Source organism: Capricornis sumatraensis, chromosome 5 (assembly GCF_032405125.1).
Source record: "Capricornis sumatraensis isolate serow.1 chromosome 5, serow.2, whole genome shotgun sequence".
NCBI classification, from domain to species: Eukaryota; Metazoa; Chordata; class Mammalia; order Artiodactyla; family Bovidae; genus Capricornis; species Capricornis sumatraensis.
In genome coordinates, this window is record NC_091073.1 from 111,270,505 (window position 1) to 111,292,243 (window position 21,739).

The 21,739-nt window shown below is 40.4% G+C and overlaps 2 protein-coding genes across 2 annotated transcripts; both read left to right on the top strand.

Annotated features, from left to right (window-relative positions):
* Positions 1 to 2,372: 2,372 nt before the first annotated feature.
* Positions 2,373 to 3,326, top strand: LOC138080074 (olfactory receptor-like protein OLF3). Its single transcript, XM_068972990.1, has one exon. The coding sequence runs from the start codon at positions 2,373 to 2,375 to the stop codon at positions 3,324 to 3,326; it is 954 nt and encodes a 317-aa protein (XP_068829091.1).
* Positions 3,327 to 17,772: 14,446 nt separating this feature from the next.
* Positions 17,773 to 18,726, top strand: LOC138080091 (olfactory receptor-like protein OLF3). Its single transcript, XM_068973019.1, has one exon. The coding sequence runs from the start codon at positions 17,773 to 17,775 to the stop codon at positions 18,724 to 18,726; it is 954 nt and encodes a 317-aa protein (XP_068829120.1).
* Positions 18,727 to 21,739: the final 3,013 nt, after the last annotated feature.

Genomic DNA, 21,739 nt, shown 5'->3' on the forward strand with positions numbered 1-21,739 from the left:
TTCTCCAGGCGGCTTGTGCAGACACCAGAGGGGAAAATGATGTGAGGATGACCTGTTTTGTGTCATTTCTTCTACAGATGGCTTAGGTCTTGAACACAGATCAGTGTAATATTCATCTTGAAACACCAGCATCTAGCCAAGATGAGACTTTATAGATATTTGCCAAATTAGCAGAAAAAGAAATGTCTACTTTCTGCTGAAGGTCTGCTATATAGTCAACAACGGTTCACAATTTTTTTTAAGTTAAATATTTTCTTGCCGTTTCAGAATTATATTTGATATCCTTTTTTGAGGCAAGTAGATGTTTCTTTTCAGCCTGACCATGTTGAAGAGAAGCAAAGCAAGGGGTGGTGTGGGAAGTATCTTGACAGCGGTAGTGGACAGCAGGTGTGTGGACATTATGGAACGTGCATGTATCTGAATCATGAAACATGGCCATTTCTAGACCTACGTGCTTTGTTTTGTCCTTTAACAGCTTTTAAGTCTCAAAATAAAGCAGTTATTTTACCAGCAAAATGGGTTTATTTGGGAATAGCAAGAGGAATTGGAATTCAGGGCATGCAAGCTGTAGCAAAAGCCATTGTCACGTACCACAAACAAAGGAGAGGAAGCTGATAGAGAAGGAGGGTGTTGGGAAGGGTCGCTTTGAACCAAAGTCTTTTGGAGAGAATTGAGAATCCAGGGTGATGACAGTTTCTCCCTGGCTGAGTTGCTAAGGTAGTCGGTTTCTAAAAGGAGATGCAATGTGTATATTGTATATCTTTTCCTGTTGAGGTTTGCAATGGATGATTCTTTCCTATTGATAATTCTTCGCTGGGGCCTAGTAATTGATGATTCATCCTCTAATTTATGTTGCTGGTCTGCTTGAGACTTCCTATCTGAAGTTACCCTTCCTTACTTAGGGTTTTCCTTTTTAAATTTTCACACAGGTAAGAGCTCAGACAGTATTGAAGCTCAGACAGTATTCAGTTTTTTGCTCAGAGACCTTACCCCAACCCCTAAGGGTTTGCCGATAACACCAGCAGCTCTGTTTCTGCCCTCAAGCCCTCTTAATGCCTTATCTCCTGCTTTATTTTGTGCACTGAAGGAGAAGGAAAGTCAGTGAATTGGGCAGGCATGGAGAAATAATACGAATGAGTCAGTCCTATAAAAAGTATTCTTAAAAATGTAAATGCCCTCTTATTAATATTCAAAATTGATATTATAGCATATAATTCTACTGAAAAAGCACTTTCTGGATGAAAGAAAGCAAAAAGTCACCTTCATTTCTCTGTACATTTACACGAATTCGTACCTCCTTCTCTGCCTTCGACAATGGAGAAAGATTGCTAGGCATTTGCTGCCCTTTCTCTCTTATAAATAAAAAGTCAACCGTCCATATTCTCATTTCCTTAATTCTGAGCTGATATAAAACAGTAGACCTTTACCAGCTGCAAGTTGAAAGGAGAAAAATGAAAAAACAAGATACAATTACAATCATCTATCCCACTGTATCTCACTGAGGCTAAACAGACAAGCCTGTCAGACAAACAGTCCCCAGGTTCTCAAAGGGACAAACTATTCCTAAGCCCTCAGTGCTATTAAAAATTGCCTCTAGTATTATTTGTGTCTGAATTGCTGTGGGGGGAGGGCCGGTGGGTTGATGAGAAAATCATACTTGCTACTTTATTTACTCCAAGGCAGAGATCATGCTACAGCTAACACTCAGGCTACTGAAGTACTACTACGAGTAGCAGTTTACAAAGTACTTTCTCTATAAGTTACCTACGTTTGAACTTACATGTACTGGTGAGTCTCATACGCAAAATTTGCCACTGAACCAAAAATCACAGAGCTGGTAAATAAAATCAGGTTTCAAACTTAGATTCTCTGATTTCAGATATTTTCACAAGCACCTTCTTTTCAACATTTCCTTTAATAACAGAAATGTATAAATCTATTATTATACCGTGATGGGCCTAGTTGACATATTTAAGGTAAGTTTTGAAACTTTCCCACCAGCCTTTCTCCACTGTTTAAAAATTCACTTATTATTGTCACCTACTGTCCTTCCCATGTCCTAGAATCTGAGGTAAGCTGGCAAAGATGTGGAGCTCCTAAAATCGTACTACACCATCTTCAGGCTTTAACTGGGTCTCCCAACGACAACATTAAGTGCTATGAAGGTACTGGCCTGCTCTCTGATGCAGAATGGGTACCATGTACATCAGGAGGAAGCCTGTCATCTTGGCCCATGGGTATTCTGAAACATCTGGCTAGGAGTGCCCAAATTCATACAGTATGTATTGATAAAAGTGATTTTTAGCATTCTGTAATTCAATAGACTGTTATTTCTGACTCTCTCTGCAGACTAATCCTTACATTTTTTTTTCATGGGAGCAGATAACCAGAGTTGGGTGAGACAATTCATTCTCCTCGGCCTGTCCAGTGACTGGGACACCCAGGTCGCTCTCTTCGTCCTGTTCTCAGTCACTTACTTGCTGACCGTGCTGGGGAACGTCCTCATTGTTCTTCTGATCAGACTGGACAGCCGACTCCACACTCCCATGTATTTCTTTCTCACCAACCTCTCCCTTGTTGATGTCTCCTATGCCACAAGCATCGTTCCTCAGATGCTGGTGCATTTTCTTGCGGGACATAAAGGGATCCCGTACGTGAGCTGTGCAGCCCAGTTATTCTTCTCCCTGGGCCTGGGTGGGATTGAGTTTGTTCTCCTGGCCGTGATGGCCTATGACCGCTATGTGGCTGTGTGCGACCCCCTGAGATACTTGGTCATCATGCACAGAGGGCTCTGTGCTAGGCTGGCCATCACATCCTGGGTCAGTGGCTCTGTCAACTCTCTCGTGCAGACCACCATCACCTTTCAGTTGCCCATGTGCACGAACAAGTATATTGATCACATATCCTGTGAACTCTTAGCTGTGGTCAGGCTGGCCTGTGTGGACACCTCCTCCAACGAGGTGGCCATCATGGTGTCTAGCATTGTCTTGCTGATGACACCTTTCTGCTTGGTTCTCCTGTCCTACATCAGGATCATCTCCACCATCCTAAAGATCCAGTCCACAGAGGGGAGAAAGAAAGCCTTCCACACCTGCGCCTCTCACCTCACAGTGGTTGTCCTGTGCTATGGTATGGCCATTTTCACTTACATCCAGCCCAATCCCAGCCCTTCTGTGCTTCAGGAGAAGCTGATCTCTCTCTTCTATGCCATTTTGACACCCATGCTGAACCCCATGATTTACAGTCTAAGGAATAAGGAGGTGAAGGGGGCCTGGCAGAAACTACTAGGGCAATTATCTGGATTAACATCGAAACTAGCAGCTTGATGAATAATGAGCGTCACTTGCAGAAGAGAGCTTTGCCTGTGAATTCTGCCACTCTGCTATGAAGCATTAACTTCATTACCCTGGCAACCAGGAATGTGATGACAAAATGTGTACTGGTTATGCTGTGTAGGCAGCTGAGGAATTAGGTTAAGGTATTTAATGCAGGAACATTTTATGTCACAGCAGGATGTTCAGAGAAATTAAGCACTACGGTAATAGAACTTCTACTACTTGCTTGGTCTCCATTCATGTGAACTGATAATATTTTTTAAAATGTCATTTGCTATCTTGATTGGTCATATTGTTTGTAATCATGAGTCATAAATCTTACTTTGGACCAGTGGTTCTTACACTGTACAAGGTTATTTTGTTTCCATTAGGAACAAAACCATTTTCACATTTTAGACTTATTTAAAATAATGTATGTGCCAATAATTGTGTGAGACATTGTTCTTAGGAGAGTATTGCTTTCAAGACTGGTTAAAATGTTTCATGCTGGACTTATGACATGTGGACATAAAGCCTTTGAGTGCTGGAGGTACTCAGTGGAAGGATCAACTAAAGGTCTTGTTTTACAAGGTGTTTCTACGCCAGGCTATTACTGTTCAAGGAAAGCTATGTTTCAAGCTCTTTTTTTGATACTGTGCAAACAGTTTGAGAGAAATTTTACTGCATATATATGGGGTACCATTTAAAAGTTTAACCAGTCCAACTTCTGAAACATCTATAATTTCTTTTATTGAGATTTTAGAAACAAGTATATAATGTATGAAATCATATACATAAAAAATGTAGTTAACCTAAGGAAGGACAGATTCCTGAGGCAAAGGCAGTGAAAGATAAGACAACGTTAATATGTAGTTTGGGAATCAAGATAGTTGAGCCAGCTATGCCCATGTCAGCCTCCAGTCTCCTTATAAACCCCTTCTCCCATCCTTCCTCCTCACACACGGCAGGGCCCTAGTTGTTCTTTGTAAATTTGCAGAGCTTAGAATAGTCTGGAATAGACCTCACCTCTGAGAGACAGCCTAAGTAGGGAAAAAGAGGCAGAAGAAGTAATTGTACCTGGGATAATGAAAAGGAAATGGGGAGAAAGATGATGATGGAAGCTCATGGCCTCACCCCCTTGAAGACATCTCGAAGTCCTTTCTTCCATTGTCTTTTCTTCATATCAGTTCAGGGGCAGTTTTCCCATTTGTGAACACGTTGACCCACAGTCTCTCTGTTTAAACAAACTGAAGTTTCATATAATCCAAAATCCATTTGGTGTATTAAATTTACCTAAAACTGTCAATGCTAAAATTTACAGTGGTGTTCAGTCACTAAGTCGTGTCCACCTCTCTGTGAGGCCATGCTCTGCAGCACACCAGGCTTCCCTGTCTTCACTATCTCCCTGAGTTTGCTCAAACTCATGTCCGTTTAGTCAGTGATGCCATCCAGCCATCTCATCCTGTGTGCCCCCTTCTCCTCCTGCCCTCAGTCTTTCCCAGTATCAGGGTCCTTTCCAATGACTTGGCTCTTGGTATCAGGTAGTCAAACTATTGGAGCTTCAGCTTCAGCATCAGTCCTTTCAGTGAATATTCAGGGTTAATTTCCTTTAGGATGGACTAGTTTGATCTCCTTGCTGTCCTAGGGGCTTTCAAAAGTCTTCTCTAGCACCAGAGCATCAATTCTTCAGTGCTCAGCCTTCTTTGTGGTTCAACTGTCACATCCATACCTGACTACTGGAAGAGCCATAGATTTGACTATATGGTCCTTTGTCACCAAAGTGATGTCTCTGCTTTTTAATATGATGTCTAGGTTTGTCATAGCTTTACTTCCAAGGAGCAAGTGTCTTTTAATTTCATCTGACTCTTTATAACCCCATGAAGTATAGCCCACCAGACCCCTATGTCCATGGAATTCTCCCGGCAAGAACACTGGATTGGGTAGCTAATCCCTTCTCCAGGAGATCTTCCTGACCCAGGGGTTGAACCCAGCTTTCCTGCATTGCAGGCATATTCTTTACTGTCTGAGCCACCAGGGAAACACACATTTTGGAATGTAATCAGGCATTCCTGAAAGTTGTCATTGTTACCAGGCTTCTTGTTAATTCGGAAATAATCAGTGGAGAGTCTACTGTGTATCAGTAGCATGAATGGTTCTTGAGAGACAACAGTTAATACGGAACAATCCTGACAGGGATATGGCCACAGAGTTGGGATGACAGATAATGAAACAGATAAAATGCACTGAGTGTCACAGAAAGAATAAGGCTTCAGGGGTGAGTATAGAAATCTTCTATATTACAGGATCAGAAAACGTCTGGATGGAGACGAGAAAAGTGAGAACAAGTTATCTAAGTGACGATCAACCTGAGCAAAGGGGCAACTTGTAAAAAGTGCTGAGCTGGAAGAGATCATGAGTGTTCAAAACTATCCTGGAGCCTGGCTTGCAGGGCAGAGCAGACTGAAAAAGTAGGCTGGGTGAAGCAGGGAGAAGTCAGGTCTTAGAGGCCATGAAATGCTAAACTATTTAGGATAAAAAAGCAACAGGAAGCAAGAAAAGATTTTGAAGTAGGAGCTTGGGTTGATAAAATTTACATTTTTGAATTATCACTGTGGCAAATGAGTCAGAGGAAGAAAAGATTAGAGCCAAGGAGACCAGCTAAGGGGCTGCTCCAGTGATACTGCTGGGACATTAGGGGGCTCTGAAGTTAAGATATGCAGAGATCTTGCACATGCACAAGTTGGATTTAGAAAAGGCAGAGGAACCAGAGATCAAACTGTCAACATTTGTTGGATCATAAACAAGACCAAGGAATTCCAGAAAAACATCTGCTTCATTGACTTCATGAAAGCCTTTGACTGTGTGGATTATAACAAACTGTAGAACATTCTAAAGAGATGGGAATACCAGATCACCTTACCTGCCTCCTGAGAAACCTGTATGCAGATCAAGAAGCAACAGTTAAAACCAGCCATGGAACAACTGACTGTTTTAAAATTGGGAAAGGAGTATGACAAGGCCACATATTGTTATCCTCTGATTTAAATTTTATGCAGAGTGCATCATGTGAAATGCCTGGCTGGATGAGTCACAAGCTGGAATCAAGATTGCTGGGAGAAATATCAACAAGCTCAGATATGCATATACTGCTCTAACAGCAGAAAATGAAGAGAAACTAAAGAGCCTCTTGATGAGGGTGAAAGAGGGGAGTGAAAAAGCTGGACTGAAACCCAACATTAGAAAAACTTAAGATCATAGCATCCTGTTACATCACTTCATGGCAAATAGATGGGTAAAAAGTGGAAGCAGTGACATATTTTCTTTTCTTTGGCTCCAAAAACACTGTGGATGGTGACTGAAGCCATGAAATTAAAAGACAATTGCTCCTTGGAAGGAACGGGATGACAAACCTAGACAACATATTAAAAAGCAGAGCCATCACCTTGTCGACAAAGGAACATATAGTCAAAGCTATTTTTCCAGTCGTCATATAGGGATATGAGAGTTGGACTGTAAAGAAGGCTGAGCACTAAAGAATAAAAAAAATTTGTGGTGCTGGAGAAGGCAAGAGAAAGTCCCTTGGACTTCAAGGAGATCAAGCCAGCCAGTCCTAAAGGAAATCAGTCCTGAATACTCATTGGAGGAACTGATGCTGAAGCTGAAGCTCCAATGCTCTGGCCACCTGATGTGAAGATCTGACTCACTGGAAAAGACCCTGATGCTGGGAAAGACTGAAGGCAGGAGGAGAAGGGGGCAACAGAGGATGAGATGGCTAGGTAACATCACTGACTCATATGAATGAATTTGAACAGACATGAATCTGACCAAACTCTGGGAGATAGTGAAGGATGGGGAGCTGGACGGGCTACAGTCCATGGGGTCGCAAAAGAGTCAGACTTAGCAACTAAACAACAAAAATGACAACAAGGGTTATAGAAGGGTTGTAACGTGGATGACTGATGGGTTGCATAGATGGTTGGATGAGCACATGAGTGAATATTGAGATGGTTACATGAGTAGGTAAATGAGTAGATGTGTTAATGATGCTAAGAATTTTATTTGGGAGATAAATGAATAAATAATTCACTTAAAAGATGTGCAATTCATACAGAATATATCAGAGAATGTTAATGTGACTGTATTCTGTCAAAATTACATTGAATCTCTTCATAAAAATTAAAGATTTGAAGAGGTATAGAAGTTCATATGTCTGTGTGGAGAATTTCAATTGACCTATTTTCTTTCCCCCTTTTCCCCCTATAAATCATAAGGTTTTCTTCACTCCCTTTCTGGGACCTTATTTTGAGTCTTAAATCTTTCTGTATGGCATTACTGTTTTTAAAAGTTGTAAACCAATGTAAAATATGTACTTGGCTGTCCCTCTGCCCTTACATTGCTCGCAGGAGTCTATTAGATTCTTGGCACATGTCTCAGGGGAGCGAAGCACAATTCTATTTTCAGAAGGAGAGATGAAGGCATCGTGGAGCCAAAGGGAATAGCTTTTTAAATTTTGCCCAAGGTTGGATGCAGGTCTAGTCATTGTTCACGAGGAAAGGTGTTCAGTTTAGTTCAGTTCAGTCACTCAGTGGTGTGTGACTCTTTGAGACCCTATGGATTGCAGTACGCCAGGCTTCCCTGTCTATCACCAACTCCCGGAGTCTACTCAAACTCATGTCCATTGAATCAGTGATGCCATGCAACCATTTCATGCTCTGTCGTCCCCTTCTCCTCCTGCCTTCAATCTTTCCCAGCATCATGGTCTTTATAAATGCATCAGCTGTTTGCATCAGGTGGCCATAGTATTGGAGTTTCAGCTTCAATGAACAGCCAGGACCAATCTCCTTTAGGATGGACTGGTTGGATCTCCTTGCAGTCCAAGGAGCTCTCAAGAGTCTTCTCCAACACCACAGTTCAAAAGCATCAGTTCTCTGGCGCTCAGCTTTCTTTATAGTCCAAGTCTCACATCCATACATGACTGCTGGAAAAACCATAGCCTTGACTAGATGGACCTTAGTCGACAAAGTACTGTCTCTGCTTTTTAATATGCTGTCTAGGTTGGTCATAACTTTCCTTCCAAGGAGTTCAGTTCGGTCCAGTCACTCAGTCGTGTCCAGCTCTTTGTGATCCCATGAACTGCAGCACGCCAGGCCTCCCTGTCCATCACCAACTCTTGCGAGTCCGCCCAAACACATGTCCATTGAGTCAGTGATGCCATCCAACCATCTCATCCTCTGTCATCCCCTTCTTCTCCTGCCCTCAATCTTTCCCAGCATTAGGGTCTTTTGCAACGAGTCAGCTCTTTGCATCAGGTGGCCAAAGTATTGGAGGTTCAGCTTCAATATCAGTCCTTCCAGTGAACACCCAGGACTGATCTCCTTCAGGATGGACTGGTTGGATCTCCTTGCAGTCCAGGGGACTCTCAAGAATCTTCTCCAACACCACAGTTCAAAAGCATCAATTCTTTGGTGCTCAGCTTTCTTCATAATCCAACTCTCACATCCATACATGACCACAGGAAAAACCATAGCCTTGACTAGAAGGACCTTTGTTGGCAAAGTAATGTCTCTGCTTTTGAATATACTATCTAGGTTGGTCATAACTTTTCTTCCAAGGAGTAGGCATGTTTTAATTTCATTGCTACAGTCACCATCTGCAGTGATTTTGGAGCCCCAAAATAAAGTCAGCCACTGTTTCCACTGTTTCCCCATCTATCTGCCGTGAAGTGATAGGACCGGATGCCATGATCTTAGTTTTTTGAATGTTGAGCTTTAAGCCAACTTTTTCACTCTCCTCTTTCATTTTCATCAAGAGGCTCTTTAGTTCTTCTTTGCTTTCTGCCATAAGGGTGGTGTCATCTGCATATCTGAGGTTATTGATATTTCTCCTGGCAATCTTGATTCCAGCTTTGTTTCATCCAGCCCAGCATTTCTTATGATGTACTCTGCATATAAGTTAAATAAACAGGGTGACAATTTACAGCCTTGATGTACTCCTTTTCCTATTTGGAACCAATCTATTGTTCCATGTCCAGTTCTAACTGTTGCTTCCTGACCTGCATACAGGTTTCTCAAGAGGCAGGTCAGGTGGTCTGGTATTCCCATCTCTTTCAGAATTTTCCACAGTTTATTGTGATCCACACAGTCAAAGGCTTTGGCATAGTCAATAAAGCAGAAATAGATGGTTTTCTGGAACTCTCTTCCTTTTTCCATGATCCAGCTGATGTTGGCAACTTGATCTCTGGTTCCTCTGCCTTTTCTAAAACCAGCTTGAACATCTAGAAGTTCATGGTTCATGTATTGCTGAAGCCTGGCTTGAAGAATTTTAAGCATTACTTTACTAGCATGTGAGATGGGTGCAATTGTCGAGTCTTTTGAGCATTCTTTGGCGTGTATTGAGAGCTAAATATCATGTTGGGCTGTACAAGATTATCCTATCCCCAGAAAGCTGCCATCTCCAGCTTCTTAGAATGACCTAAGTCTTCAGTAATTTGTTGTCGTCTGAGGAGGATGGAGTACCCTTTTCCACAGAGAGAAGAAGTGTGGCATCAAGGCCTTGCTCTTGAGGTTTGGGAGTGGAGGCAACAATTAACACTGTAATGCTTACAGATCCCAAAGGCACTCTGCCTACCTTTCTAATTCAGCCACTGTCACACGTCATTAGGTTTGTGTCTGAGCCAATTCTGGGGCACCTGTGAGCTGCTTCTCATCAATTTCCCTCACAAACTAAACTAGTCCCTGGTGATCTTAGCCCAGAAACCAAGAAACTTAATCCCTGTGGTCCATCACTTTTTTGAGGAAGAGCACTCTTCAGAAAGCAACATAAACCTGGACTGAAGAACACATGACCATTTTTTCTGGTACTAATGAATGTTTGTTAATAGAGGTACTCAGAGGGGATGGTTGTAAGCAGAGGTTTTTTTAAGAGAGGTAGAAATAGAACTGATGTGATTTGTCAAAGACTGAGTTGAAAATATAAACCATGAATGTTGGGATCTTCTCATTCTGTTTAAAATAGCAAAGATGGTTAAATAATACTGCTTTCCAGATGTTGGAGGCTTAATTATATTTTTGTTGTAAGAGTTTCTCAATTCCAAACTTTAGTACTGACACAGAGAAAGAAAATATGAAACAGAGGGGAATAGTGGCGATGATTAATAATTAAAGATTGGAATTCCTACGGATGCATTCTGCATCTTTTTATTTTTCAGGGAAACACTTACTAAAGAAGCCCAGATGTAAATGATTATTAGATATTGTTATTCTTGAACAAATAAGAGGAGTATATTACATCTCTGGACATAGCTTTAAAGTGTCTTTTCTCATAGTATTTGGATTTTCCTTTCAGTGATAGGAATTTGACATGTAAAATGATTAAATGGATTGCTTATGTTCATAAACAGCGAGACTAGGAAGTGGCACTAGAAATAAGGTCTCCTGACTACAGAATGAGCTGTAGGGGTTATACTGTGGAAAGCTGCCAGGCTTAGGGAATTATACTACAAAAGAATACCCTAGTCTTATCTACAGGGGACAAGAGATACAAAGAAAGTGAGCATTTACAAATGAAATCATGGTAACATATATCATCAAAGGTGAATTTCAGGTTTTCACATATTGGACAGTGTCTCTATAGTTGGACTCAGCTTACATGAAAAGTCAGGCAACAAAAAAATCCAGATGTGAAATAGATAATAAAACCATGAAGAAGAAAAACGAGTTTCCCTTTCAGGGTACTAAACCATATTTGAAACTTCATCCATCTAAGTGACCTTGGGATCTTTTGTTTCCAAACAATAGGTTGATGCAAATATTTCTGCTCATGATAGATGAACTTAGTGTATACAACATCCGAGTATTCACCTACAGGTCTGATGACTCTTTCTTTAAATTGAAGTGCCATTCTATTGACAACTCAACTGCCGAAAGGTATGATTCTCGTTTATTCTGGCCAGCATGAAAGAAAACATATCTTTAGGTTGTGGGCCCCACCTTCATGTGCTCTGCTTCTACATTTAGGACTTCTATTTGAATTCTTACAAAAGATGATAAACAAACACTTCTATATATAGAGAAAAAAAGGTGCTGGCTTTTCATCCCTTAGCTGAAGGTATCATCTCTACAGTGAATGGGTAATGTGGAGATCATATGGGTTGTGGGCTCACCTATAAGGCTTCACACTGTTGGAGATTGGATATTTGAGGTTTATCTATCCACTCAGTCTTTGAATTGGCATGACTAATGGAAGAGATAGTTATTCTGAAATATAATTCTGAAAGGTATTACACTGGAGAGTTCTTCTGTAGTATATATACCTGCTAAGTTTTTCAAATTAATACTTCTTTCTAATGAGTGGAAAAAGAGCAAGATAACTTATGAAGCTGTCAGCGAGTATAAGTAGAAAGTATTGTTAGATAGTTTTACAAGTGTAATACACTGATCAGGGCAGTTTAATAAAACGTGACAATAAATATGGAAGAGGAAAAAGTACCCACGTGTCAAGCCCTGGATACTTCCTTACAAAGGAAAATCAAGTATTTTGGAGTATTGTTCCACATAGTAGTAATAGAAACGAAATGCAATTAAAATTGTTTAATGGGCTGCTCTGGTGGCTCAGATGGTAAAGAATTCACCTGCAGTGCGGAAGATCCAAGTTCAAACCCTGAGTTGGGAAGATGCCCTGGAAAAGGGAATGGCTATTCACTCCAGTATTCTTGCCTGGAGAATTCCATGGACTGAGAAGCCTGGTGGGATGCATTCCATGGGGTTGCAAAGAGTTGGACACAACTGAAGTGGTTGAGCACGCATGCACATAAGCTGATATACTAGTTCACACTAAGATTAGATACTTCGTATTTTAAAACTCCCAATTAGTTTTATCTTTAACCATTTCATGAAAAAGAAACTGCCAAACATAAAAGTAATAGGTCTCAGGCATTAGTGGCAGTGCTTTCAGGAGATGGATTTTCATCGATTATTTCAATGGCATCTATTGGGCAATATCACATAGTGTATTCTATTAGTTACGGCCACAGTAACTACCCTGCATCCACCTCAATTCATAAAACACAAGCATGAGCAAGTCCTTCCCTTACGGTGCTCATGTTTAAGGAGAGGAACTACAGAAGTGTGTCACTGCTCACTACAATGTTCTGAGCAGGCAGCAGAGGTTGCTTATTTTTGAGTAAACAAAGAAAGTCAAAACATAGAGAGGTATTGAAGTTTGAACATATGAACATATTACCCAAAGGATATAAATAAGATTTATTAGTCTTATTTTAAAAATAAAATTTGTATTATTTTATGTATACAACATCATTATTTATACACACACACACACACACATACAGTGAAATGATTACCATGATCAAGATAATTAACATATTGTTCTCATTGTTTGTGATGAGCACCTAAAATCGAATTTCTTAGCAAATTCCAAGTATTAAATGTTATGTTAATAACTGTAGTCATCATGGTCTACTTTAGATCTCTAGACTTTTTCACCCTAAATTATGCACCTCTGTATATTTGACCAACAATTGCCCCGTTTCCTCCACCTCCCGGCTCTTGGTAATCAACCACCTTTCTACTTCCTGTCTTTGATGTTGAGATTCCACGTGTAAGTGAGGTCATGCAGTTTTTCTCTTTCTGTGCCTGGCTTATTTCACTTAGCAGAATGTGTTCCAGGTTCACCTATGTTGGTACAAATGACAATATCTTTTTCCTTTTAAGGCTGAAAAATATTCCATTTTTGTATGTGTATATACCGTGATTTTTTAATCTGTTTAACTTTCCACAAATACTAAATTTGTTTCCATCTCTTATCTATCATGAATGATGGTGCAGTGATTTTGGGAGTACAGATAACTCTGAGGTGCTGATTTTATTTCCTTTGGTTATGTACAAAAGTGGAATTGCTGGATCTTATGATGGTTCTATTTTTCGAAGACTCTCCATACTGGTTTCCATAATGGCACACCAGTTTGCATACCCATCAATGGTGTAGAAGAGTTCTCTTTTCTTAACATCATTGCTAACACTTACCTTTTTTTTTTCCTTTGGTAATAGCTATCCTAACAGGTGTGAGGTATAGTTCATTGTGATTTTGATTTTGATTTCCATGATAATTGGTGATGTTAAAATATCTTTGAATATATCTGTCAGTTATTTATCTGTTAGATCTCTAGACTTATTCATCCTCATAAATATGTCTTCTTTGGAAAAATCTCTACTCGACTTCTGCCTTTTTAAAAAACCAGGCTGTTTGCTGTCCTTACTATTTATTTGTGAGACTTCTTTGTATATTTTGGATATCAATGCTTTATTAGGTATATAGTTTACCAATTTTGTAGGCATTGACTTGGATCTTCATATTGTTTTGGGTGGTATTGACATTTTAATAATACTAATTCTTCTAAGACATGAACATGAGATATCTTTCAATTTAGGTATGTCTTATTTAACTTCTTTCTTCAATATTTATAATTTTTAGCACACACATCATTTTTCTTCTTGGTTAAATTTTTTCCTAAGTATTCTTTTTGATGTGGGATTTTTTTTCCGTTTGATTTCTTTTTTGGATGCAGTGATGTTGCAACAATGCCAGTAATTTTTGTTTGTTGATTTGCATCCTGCAATTTACTGAACTCATTTTATTTATAGCAGTGTTTTGGTAGAGTCTAGGGTTTTCTGCATAAGATTATGTCATTTCAAACAGAGATCATTGTACTTCTTTCTGGTTAGGATACCTTGTATTCCTTTTTCTTGTCTGATTGCTCTTGTTAATATTTCTAGTATCGAATAGAGATGAGAATGGACATCCTTGCCTTGTTCTGAATCTTAGAGAAAAAATTTTAAGTTTTCCACATTGTTTATGACATTATTGTGGGCTTTTTATAAATGGCCTTTATTGTGTTCAGCAAGTTTCCTTTTATACCTGTCTTGTTGAGCGTTTTAATCACGAATGGCTATTGAACTTGGCCAGGTGCTTTCTCTGCATTTTTCATTCGACCGGTGTGACGTGTCATGTTGATTGATTTGGATATGTTGAACTACCCTTGCATTCCATAGATAAATCCCACTTGATTGTTGTATATAATCCTTTTCATGTATTTTTGAATTTTTGTTTGCTGTTTATTAAGAATTTTTGCATCTGTGTTCTTTAAAGATGTTGGTCTTACCTCGTGGTATCATTCTTTGACTTTGGTATCAGTATCGTGCTAGCCTGATAAAATGAATTTGGAAGTATTCTGTAGAGACAAGACACAGAAAGTGCTCACTTCTTCCGTCTCTCTGAGGACTACTAATTACCTGCCTTACAGGCTCACAGAGGCAGGGTAATTAGAAGCTTGACCTTAAGACAGCAACTGGGAAAATACACAGTTAGTCCTTTCCATGGAGGGCTTCCCTGGTAGCTCAGATGGTAAAGAATTTGCCCGCAATGCGGGAGAAGTGGGTTCGATCCCAGGGTCAGCAAGATCCCCTGGAGGAGGGCTTGGAAACCCACTCCAGTATTCTTACCTGGGAAATTACATGGACAGAGGAGCCTGGAGGGCTATGGTTCATGGGATTGCAAAAAGTGAGACACAACTGAGCAATTAAGCATATGTGGTACTGTTGAGTGCTGAGGCCCCAGATCTCAGAGTCAGGTGATTTGGGAGCCTGTCCTTCAGGTGGCAGCCATCGAAGCTGGTGTTTGTAATGTGTGATCCAGGGAATGCTGGGAGTTGTGGGATTCCTCCCATTTGTAAGGCAGTGTGTCAGTGGTGGCATTCATGGGCACGAACGTGTCTCAGATTCTTCCACTTGTTTTGATGTGGATGTTTTCTCAATCATTCAGTGTATAGGAGCCTCTCAACTAGCTTCTGAATTTTTGTTGAAGGGAATTGATCTGTGTGTAGATGTTTATTTAATGGATCCATGGGAAGAGAGAAAGCTAGGAGTCTCTTATTCTGCCGTCTTGTTGACATCCTTTCTCTGGTTTTATTGTCTATTAAAGGAGCATTGGGGCTTCCTTGGTGGCTCAGGGGTAAAGAATCTATTGCTGATGCAGGAATAGATCAGGAATGGATCAGGAATATCCCATGGAGGAGGAAATGGCAGCCCACTCCAGTATTCTTTCCTGGGAAATCTCATGGACAGAGGACCCTTGCAGGCTACAGTTTGTGGGGCTCCAGAAAAGTCCGAGATGATTTAGCGACTATACAACAACAAAGGAGCATTAGGTACCTGGTGAAACTGTTTAAGCAGCCAGAGTTGTAGCAAATACTGAGAGGAGAACACAGACCAACTGATATAGGAGAAAGAGCTGAATAAAGCTGACACTCAGCTATGGTCAATGTTCAACACTGGTTTCCAGGAAGTAGATATTTCTCAGACGGGTCATGATTGAGGAAAGCAAAGTGAGGGGTAGTAATGAAAGTATCTTGATGTAGCAGAAATGAAGGAATTGTTTAAAGGGGCAATCAGGTTGTGAGAAGGACATCAGGAAAGATGTTTGTAAAAATCTGTGTGTCTAAATCATGAACAAGAAGGGCATTTATTGAACTGCTTGTTTTGTCCTTTAAGAGTGGAAGCATGAACACCTTTCTTCACCTTTCTGCTCAGAAACCCTGGCCTGACATCTATGTGGGTTCAGATAAGAGGCAAGCAGCTCTGCCTCTCCTCTCAATCTCTCTCGCTGCCTTTGTCTCCTGTTTTCTCTTGTTTTGTCCACTGAGAGGAAAGGAAATTAAAAATATGCAGGCATGGAGGAAGAGTAAGAATGAGTCAGTGCTTCAGACATGGTAAAAAACTATTTCTGTTGTTCAGAATTGACCTTGAAACATATTAGATCTACTGAAAAAGTGCTGCTAAGAAAAGAAAACAAAGTGGAAACTCTATTCTAATGTGTTTCTACAAGAATCCATACCTTCTCTGCCTTGAATAGTAAGAAAGGGTCCTTAGCCATATGCTTTCCTTTCTTTTTTATATTGAGAAAGCCTAAACATTCATAACCTTCCTTGTTTTCTTTTAAGCCAATATAAAAATGGTAGATTATCAATAATAGTTGAAGCGAAAAAATAAAACAAGGCCCAACTACAATTCTCTTATCTGTCTCATCCCACTAAAGGCTAAGAGACCAGAGTCTAGTAAAAACACCGAAAGGAAGAAAAAGTCCTCAGAATATCTCACTAAACCCTAAGATTCATTAAATGTTGCCTACAGTTTTATTTTTTGAAACATCTATGTCTGAATCCATAGAGGAGATATGAGGAAAGTCACATCTATTACTTTATTTACCCCCAGGCGGAGGTCGTGTTACTACTGCTTGTCATTCTACTACAGAACTACTACCAGTAATAATTCACAAGTACTTTCTCCAGAAGTTTCTTTCATTTGAGCTTAAACGTATTGTGAGTTGCATAAGTCTGTTTCATAACTAGAAGTTTGTCACTAAACCAAAAATCACATAGTTGCTAAATAAAATTAGATTTCAAACCTAGGTTCACTGATTCCAGATCTTTCTGTAAGTCTCTCTCTATTCCCATTATTTCCTTTTATAATAGATTTATCCAGTTCATCATGATGGGTCTAGCTGACATGTCTAATGCAGGCTTTAAAAAAAAAATTCCAACCAAGTTTTTCTTCATTTTTTTATCATTTTATCCATCACTGTCACCTACCATCCTTTCCATACCCTAGAATCTGTTGTAAGCTGGTTAAGATATGGAGTTCTTAAAATTGCTCTGTGGTTATCTTCAGACTTTAACTGAATCTCCTAGAGACCACATCATATTCTTATAAAAGCACTGGGCTGTCTCTGATACAGAGTAGATATAATATGTATCAGTATAAAGCCTGTCATCTTGACCCATAAATGATCTGAAACATCTAAGGCTGGTTAATTTCATACAGTATGTATTGATAAAAAATTATTTTTATGATTCTTTGACTGAATATTGAAGGCAAAAGGATAAGGGTGCATCTGAGGAATGATATGGTTAGATAGCATCACCAAACAGAGAAGGCAATGGCGCCCCACTCCAGTACTCTTGCCTGGAAAATGCCATGGGTGGAGGAGTCTGGTAGGCTGCAGTCCATGGGGTTGCTAAGAGCCAGACATGACTGAGGGGCTTCACTTTCACTTTTCACTTTGATGCATTGGAGAAGGAAATGGCAACCCACTCCAGTGTTCTTGCCTGGAGAATCCCAGGGATGGGGGAGCCTGATGGGCTGCCGTCTATGGGGTCACACAGAGTTGGACATGACTGAAGTGACTTAGCAGCAGCAGCATCAGATCAATGGACATCACCTTGAGCAGCTCCGGGAGGTAGTGAAGGCAGGGAAGCCTGGTGTGTTGCAGTCCATGGGGTTGCAAAAAATCAGACATGACTTAGCAACTGAACAACAAAAACGGTTCTTTGATTCAACAGCTTCTATTATTTCTGAGTCTCTGCAGATTAATAACCTCACATCTTTTAATGGGAGCAGATAACCAGTCTTGGGTGAGAGAATTCATTCTCCTCGGCCTGTCCAGTGACTGGGACACCCAGGTTGCTCTCTTCATCCTGTTCTTGGTTATGTACCTGCTGACTGTGCTAGGTAATGTCCTCATTGTTCTTCTGATCAGACTGGACAGCCGACTCCACACTCCCATGTATTTCTTTCTCACCAACCTGTCCCTTGTTGATGTCTCCTATGCCACAAGCATCATTCCTCAGATGCTGGTGCATTTTCTTGCGGGACATAAAGGGATCCCGTACGTGAGCTGTGCAGCCCAGTTATTCTTCTCCCTGGGCCTGGGTGGGATTGAGTTTGTTCTCCTGGCCGTGATGGCCTATGACCGCTATGTGGCTGTGTGCGACCCCCTGAGATACTTGGTCATCATGCACGGAGGGCTCTGTGCTAGGCTGGCCGTCACATCCTGGGTCAGTGGCTCTGTCAACTCTCTCATTCATACTGCCATCACCTTTCAGTTGCCCATGTGCACAAACAAGTATATTGATCACATATCCTGTGAAATCCTAGCTGTGGTCAGGCTGGCCTGTGTCAACACCTCCTCCAACGAGGTGGCCATCATGGTGTCTAGCATTGTGTTGCTGATGACACCTTTCTGCCTGGTCCTCCTGTCCTACATCAGGATCATCTCCACCATCCTAAAGATCCAGTCCACAGAGGGGAGAAAGAAAGCCTTCCACACCTGTGCCTCTCACCTCACAGTGGTTGTCCTGTGCTATGGTATGGCCATTTTCACTTACATCCAGCCCAATCCCAGCCCTTCTGTGCTTCAGGAGAAGCTGATCTCTCTCTTCTACGCCATTTTGACACCCATGCTGAACCCCATGATTTACAGTCTGAGGAATAAGGAGGTGAAGAGAGCTTGGCCGAAACTTCTAGGACAATTATTTGGATTATTGTCGAAATTGGCAACTTGATGAATCATGAGCATCACTTGGAGAAAGGAGCTTTGCCTGTGTGTTCTCTTACCCACCTCGGATTATAACTGCATTGCCTTGGCAACCAGGAAGGAGGTGACAAAACATGTGCTTGTGATGTTGGGTAGGAGGCTGAGTGACTGGGTTGGGTGTAGGATGTGGGGGTGTTTTTATGTCACAGCAGGATGTTCAGAAACAGTAGGCAGTGGTGAAATAGAACCTTCCACTGCTATCCGCTCAGTATCCATTCATATGACCCTACAATATTTGAAGAAAATATTTATTGTTTTGATAGCAACATGAAAAATTGTTACAACTATGGACCCATTCTTGGATTTTACCTTGGAATACTGAATTATTCAACCACATTTTAAGGAGGTCATTTCATTTCCACTGGGAACAAAATGAATTTTCATGTTTGAACACTCAAAACATTGTGTGCCATACATAGTCACATTTATTAATTGTGTGAGCCACTGTCTTAAGGAGCATGTTGCTATCAACTCTGATTGAAATGTTTTTTGCACAACCTATTGCATGTGGACGAACAGTCTCTGTCTGAGTAATGGAAATAAATGAGAGGAGAAACATCAAATAAAGTTCTCTTTTTACTGCAATAAAGATATAATTGAGTTGTTTGTGATTGACATTATTTAAGAAAAATATGAGAGCTACTGCTAAATAGCATATGAATAATTTGGTAAGGAAACAATTGTATATATTGGGTACCTTTCAAAAGGTGAAATTGTGATTTCTGAAAATTCAGCAAACCTTTCTTTGAACTTTTGGAAAAAAATAAGCAAATAAACAGGAAGATAAATGAATACAATGTTAAGACACAGTTAATCGAAGGAAAGTAGTTTCCTTGAATAAACCAGTGAAAGATAATACAGCTTTAATATGGATTTTGTGCTGTAAGGATAGGTCAGTCTGCTGTGCAGATGTTATTCTCAAGTCTCCATATTAAAGGTGTTCTTGTTCTCCCCTCCACACACCTCACACACAAAGGCACAAACCCCTACTTAAATCTTAACCCCCTACTTAAATCTCCTCTGTAAATCTTGTGAGCTGGCATTGCCTGTGAGTGCAGCTTGTCTCTGAGGATAAACCTAAATAAGGTAAAAGGGGGAAGAAATGATTAAACAGGGGATAGGTAAGAGGAGAAAAAGAATATGATAATAGTGGGTCTTCTCACTCTCTTCAAGGAGTCTAAAAGAGAGACTTTCCTTTTCTTTTTCGTCTCCTTATTAAGTCAATTGATAAGTTTTTGGTTGACTTGCATTTTGGCAGTGGTGATCAGTTGAGGGATTTCCTTTGGCACCTATTCTTCTCTGTGAAACAAGACGGATCACTCATGGCTGAGAGTGCAGAGGAGGGAGGAAGAGACGAAGGTGTGAGATGTGAGAATGGTGAAGGCGAACAGCCCACAGTGGGAGACAGACAAGTGTGCCTCTCTCACTTGTGGACACCACTCTCTGCCTCAAGTATCTTTAAATTTCATCTCAGTGTCTTCAATTACAAGGTCGCAAAGGTCACATATTCCCTCTGATTTGACCAACTTTATTCTCAGCCCTCTCAAAGTTACATATCATTTTGTGGACACTGACTTTGTTGAAGACGATACTATAGGCATTGTGTGGTATCAAAGTTGTGTTTAGATATGGCCACTTGTTGTTGTTCACTGGCTAAATTGTGTCCAACTCTTTGCAACCCGATGGACCACAGCAGCCAGGCTTCCCTGTCCTTTATAGTCTCCTGAAGTTTGCTCAAATTCATGTCCATTGAGTCGATGATGCTATCTAACTATCTCATCCTCTGTTGTCCCCTTCTTTTGCATTCCCAACATGAGGGTCTTTTCAAATGAGTTGACTCTTCACATCAGGTGGCCAAAGTATTGGAGCTTCAGTTTTAGCATCAGTCCTTCCAATGAATATTCAGAGTTGACTTCCTTTAGGATTGATTGGTTTGATCTCCTTGTAGTCTGAGGGACTTTCTTTTGTCTTCTCTAACACCACAATTCAAAAGCATCCATTCTTCAGTGTTCAGCCTTTGTTATGTCCACCTCTCACATCCATACATGACTACTGGAAAAACCATAGCTTTGGATACATACACCTTTGTTGGCAAAGCGATGTCTCTGCTTTTTAATACTCTGTCTAGGTTTGTCATAACTTCCCTTCCAAGGAACAAGTATCTTTTAATTTCAAGACGGTGGTCAACATTCACAGTGATTTTGGAGCCCAAGAAAATAAAATCTGTTACTGTTTCATCTATTTGCCATTAAGTGATGGGACTGGATGCCATATTAGTTGTTTGAATGTTGAGGTTCAAGCCAACTTTTTCACTTTCCTCTTTCACCCTCATCAAAAGACTTTTTAGTTCCTCTTTACTTTCTGCCATCAGAGTGGTATCATCTGCATATCTGAGGTTGTTTATATTTCTCCCAGAAATCAGGATTCCAGATTCTGATCCATTCAGCTGGGCATTTCACATGATGTACTCTGTATAGAAGTTAAATAAGAGGGTTATATATATAACTTTCCCAGTTTGGAACCAGTCCCTTGTTGCATGTCTGTTCTAATTGTTGCTTCTTGACCTGCATACAGGCTTCTCAGGAGACAGGTGAGGTGGTCTAGTAGTTCCACCTCTTTAATAATTTTCCACAGTTTGTTATGATCCACACAGTGAAGGGCTTTAGCATAGTCAAAGATTGAGTCAATGAGATATGGCCACTACCTCAGGAAAAGTACAGTCTTCTAGGGCAGGGGTTGGAAAACTGTTTCTGTATTAGGCCAGATAGAAAATTTTAAAGGTTTTCTGGGGTTTCTGTATTAGGCCAGATAGAAAATTTTAAAGGTTTTCTGGGTCATACATTCTACATTACAGCTAATTCAGCTCTCCCATAATAGCACTAAATAGCCATAGATAATGTATAAATAAAGAATAAATGTTGCTGGTACCAATAAATCTAAATATAGGGACACTGAAATTTGAATTTAATATAATTTTTACA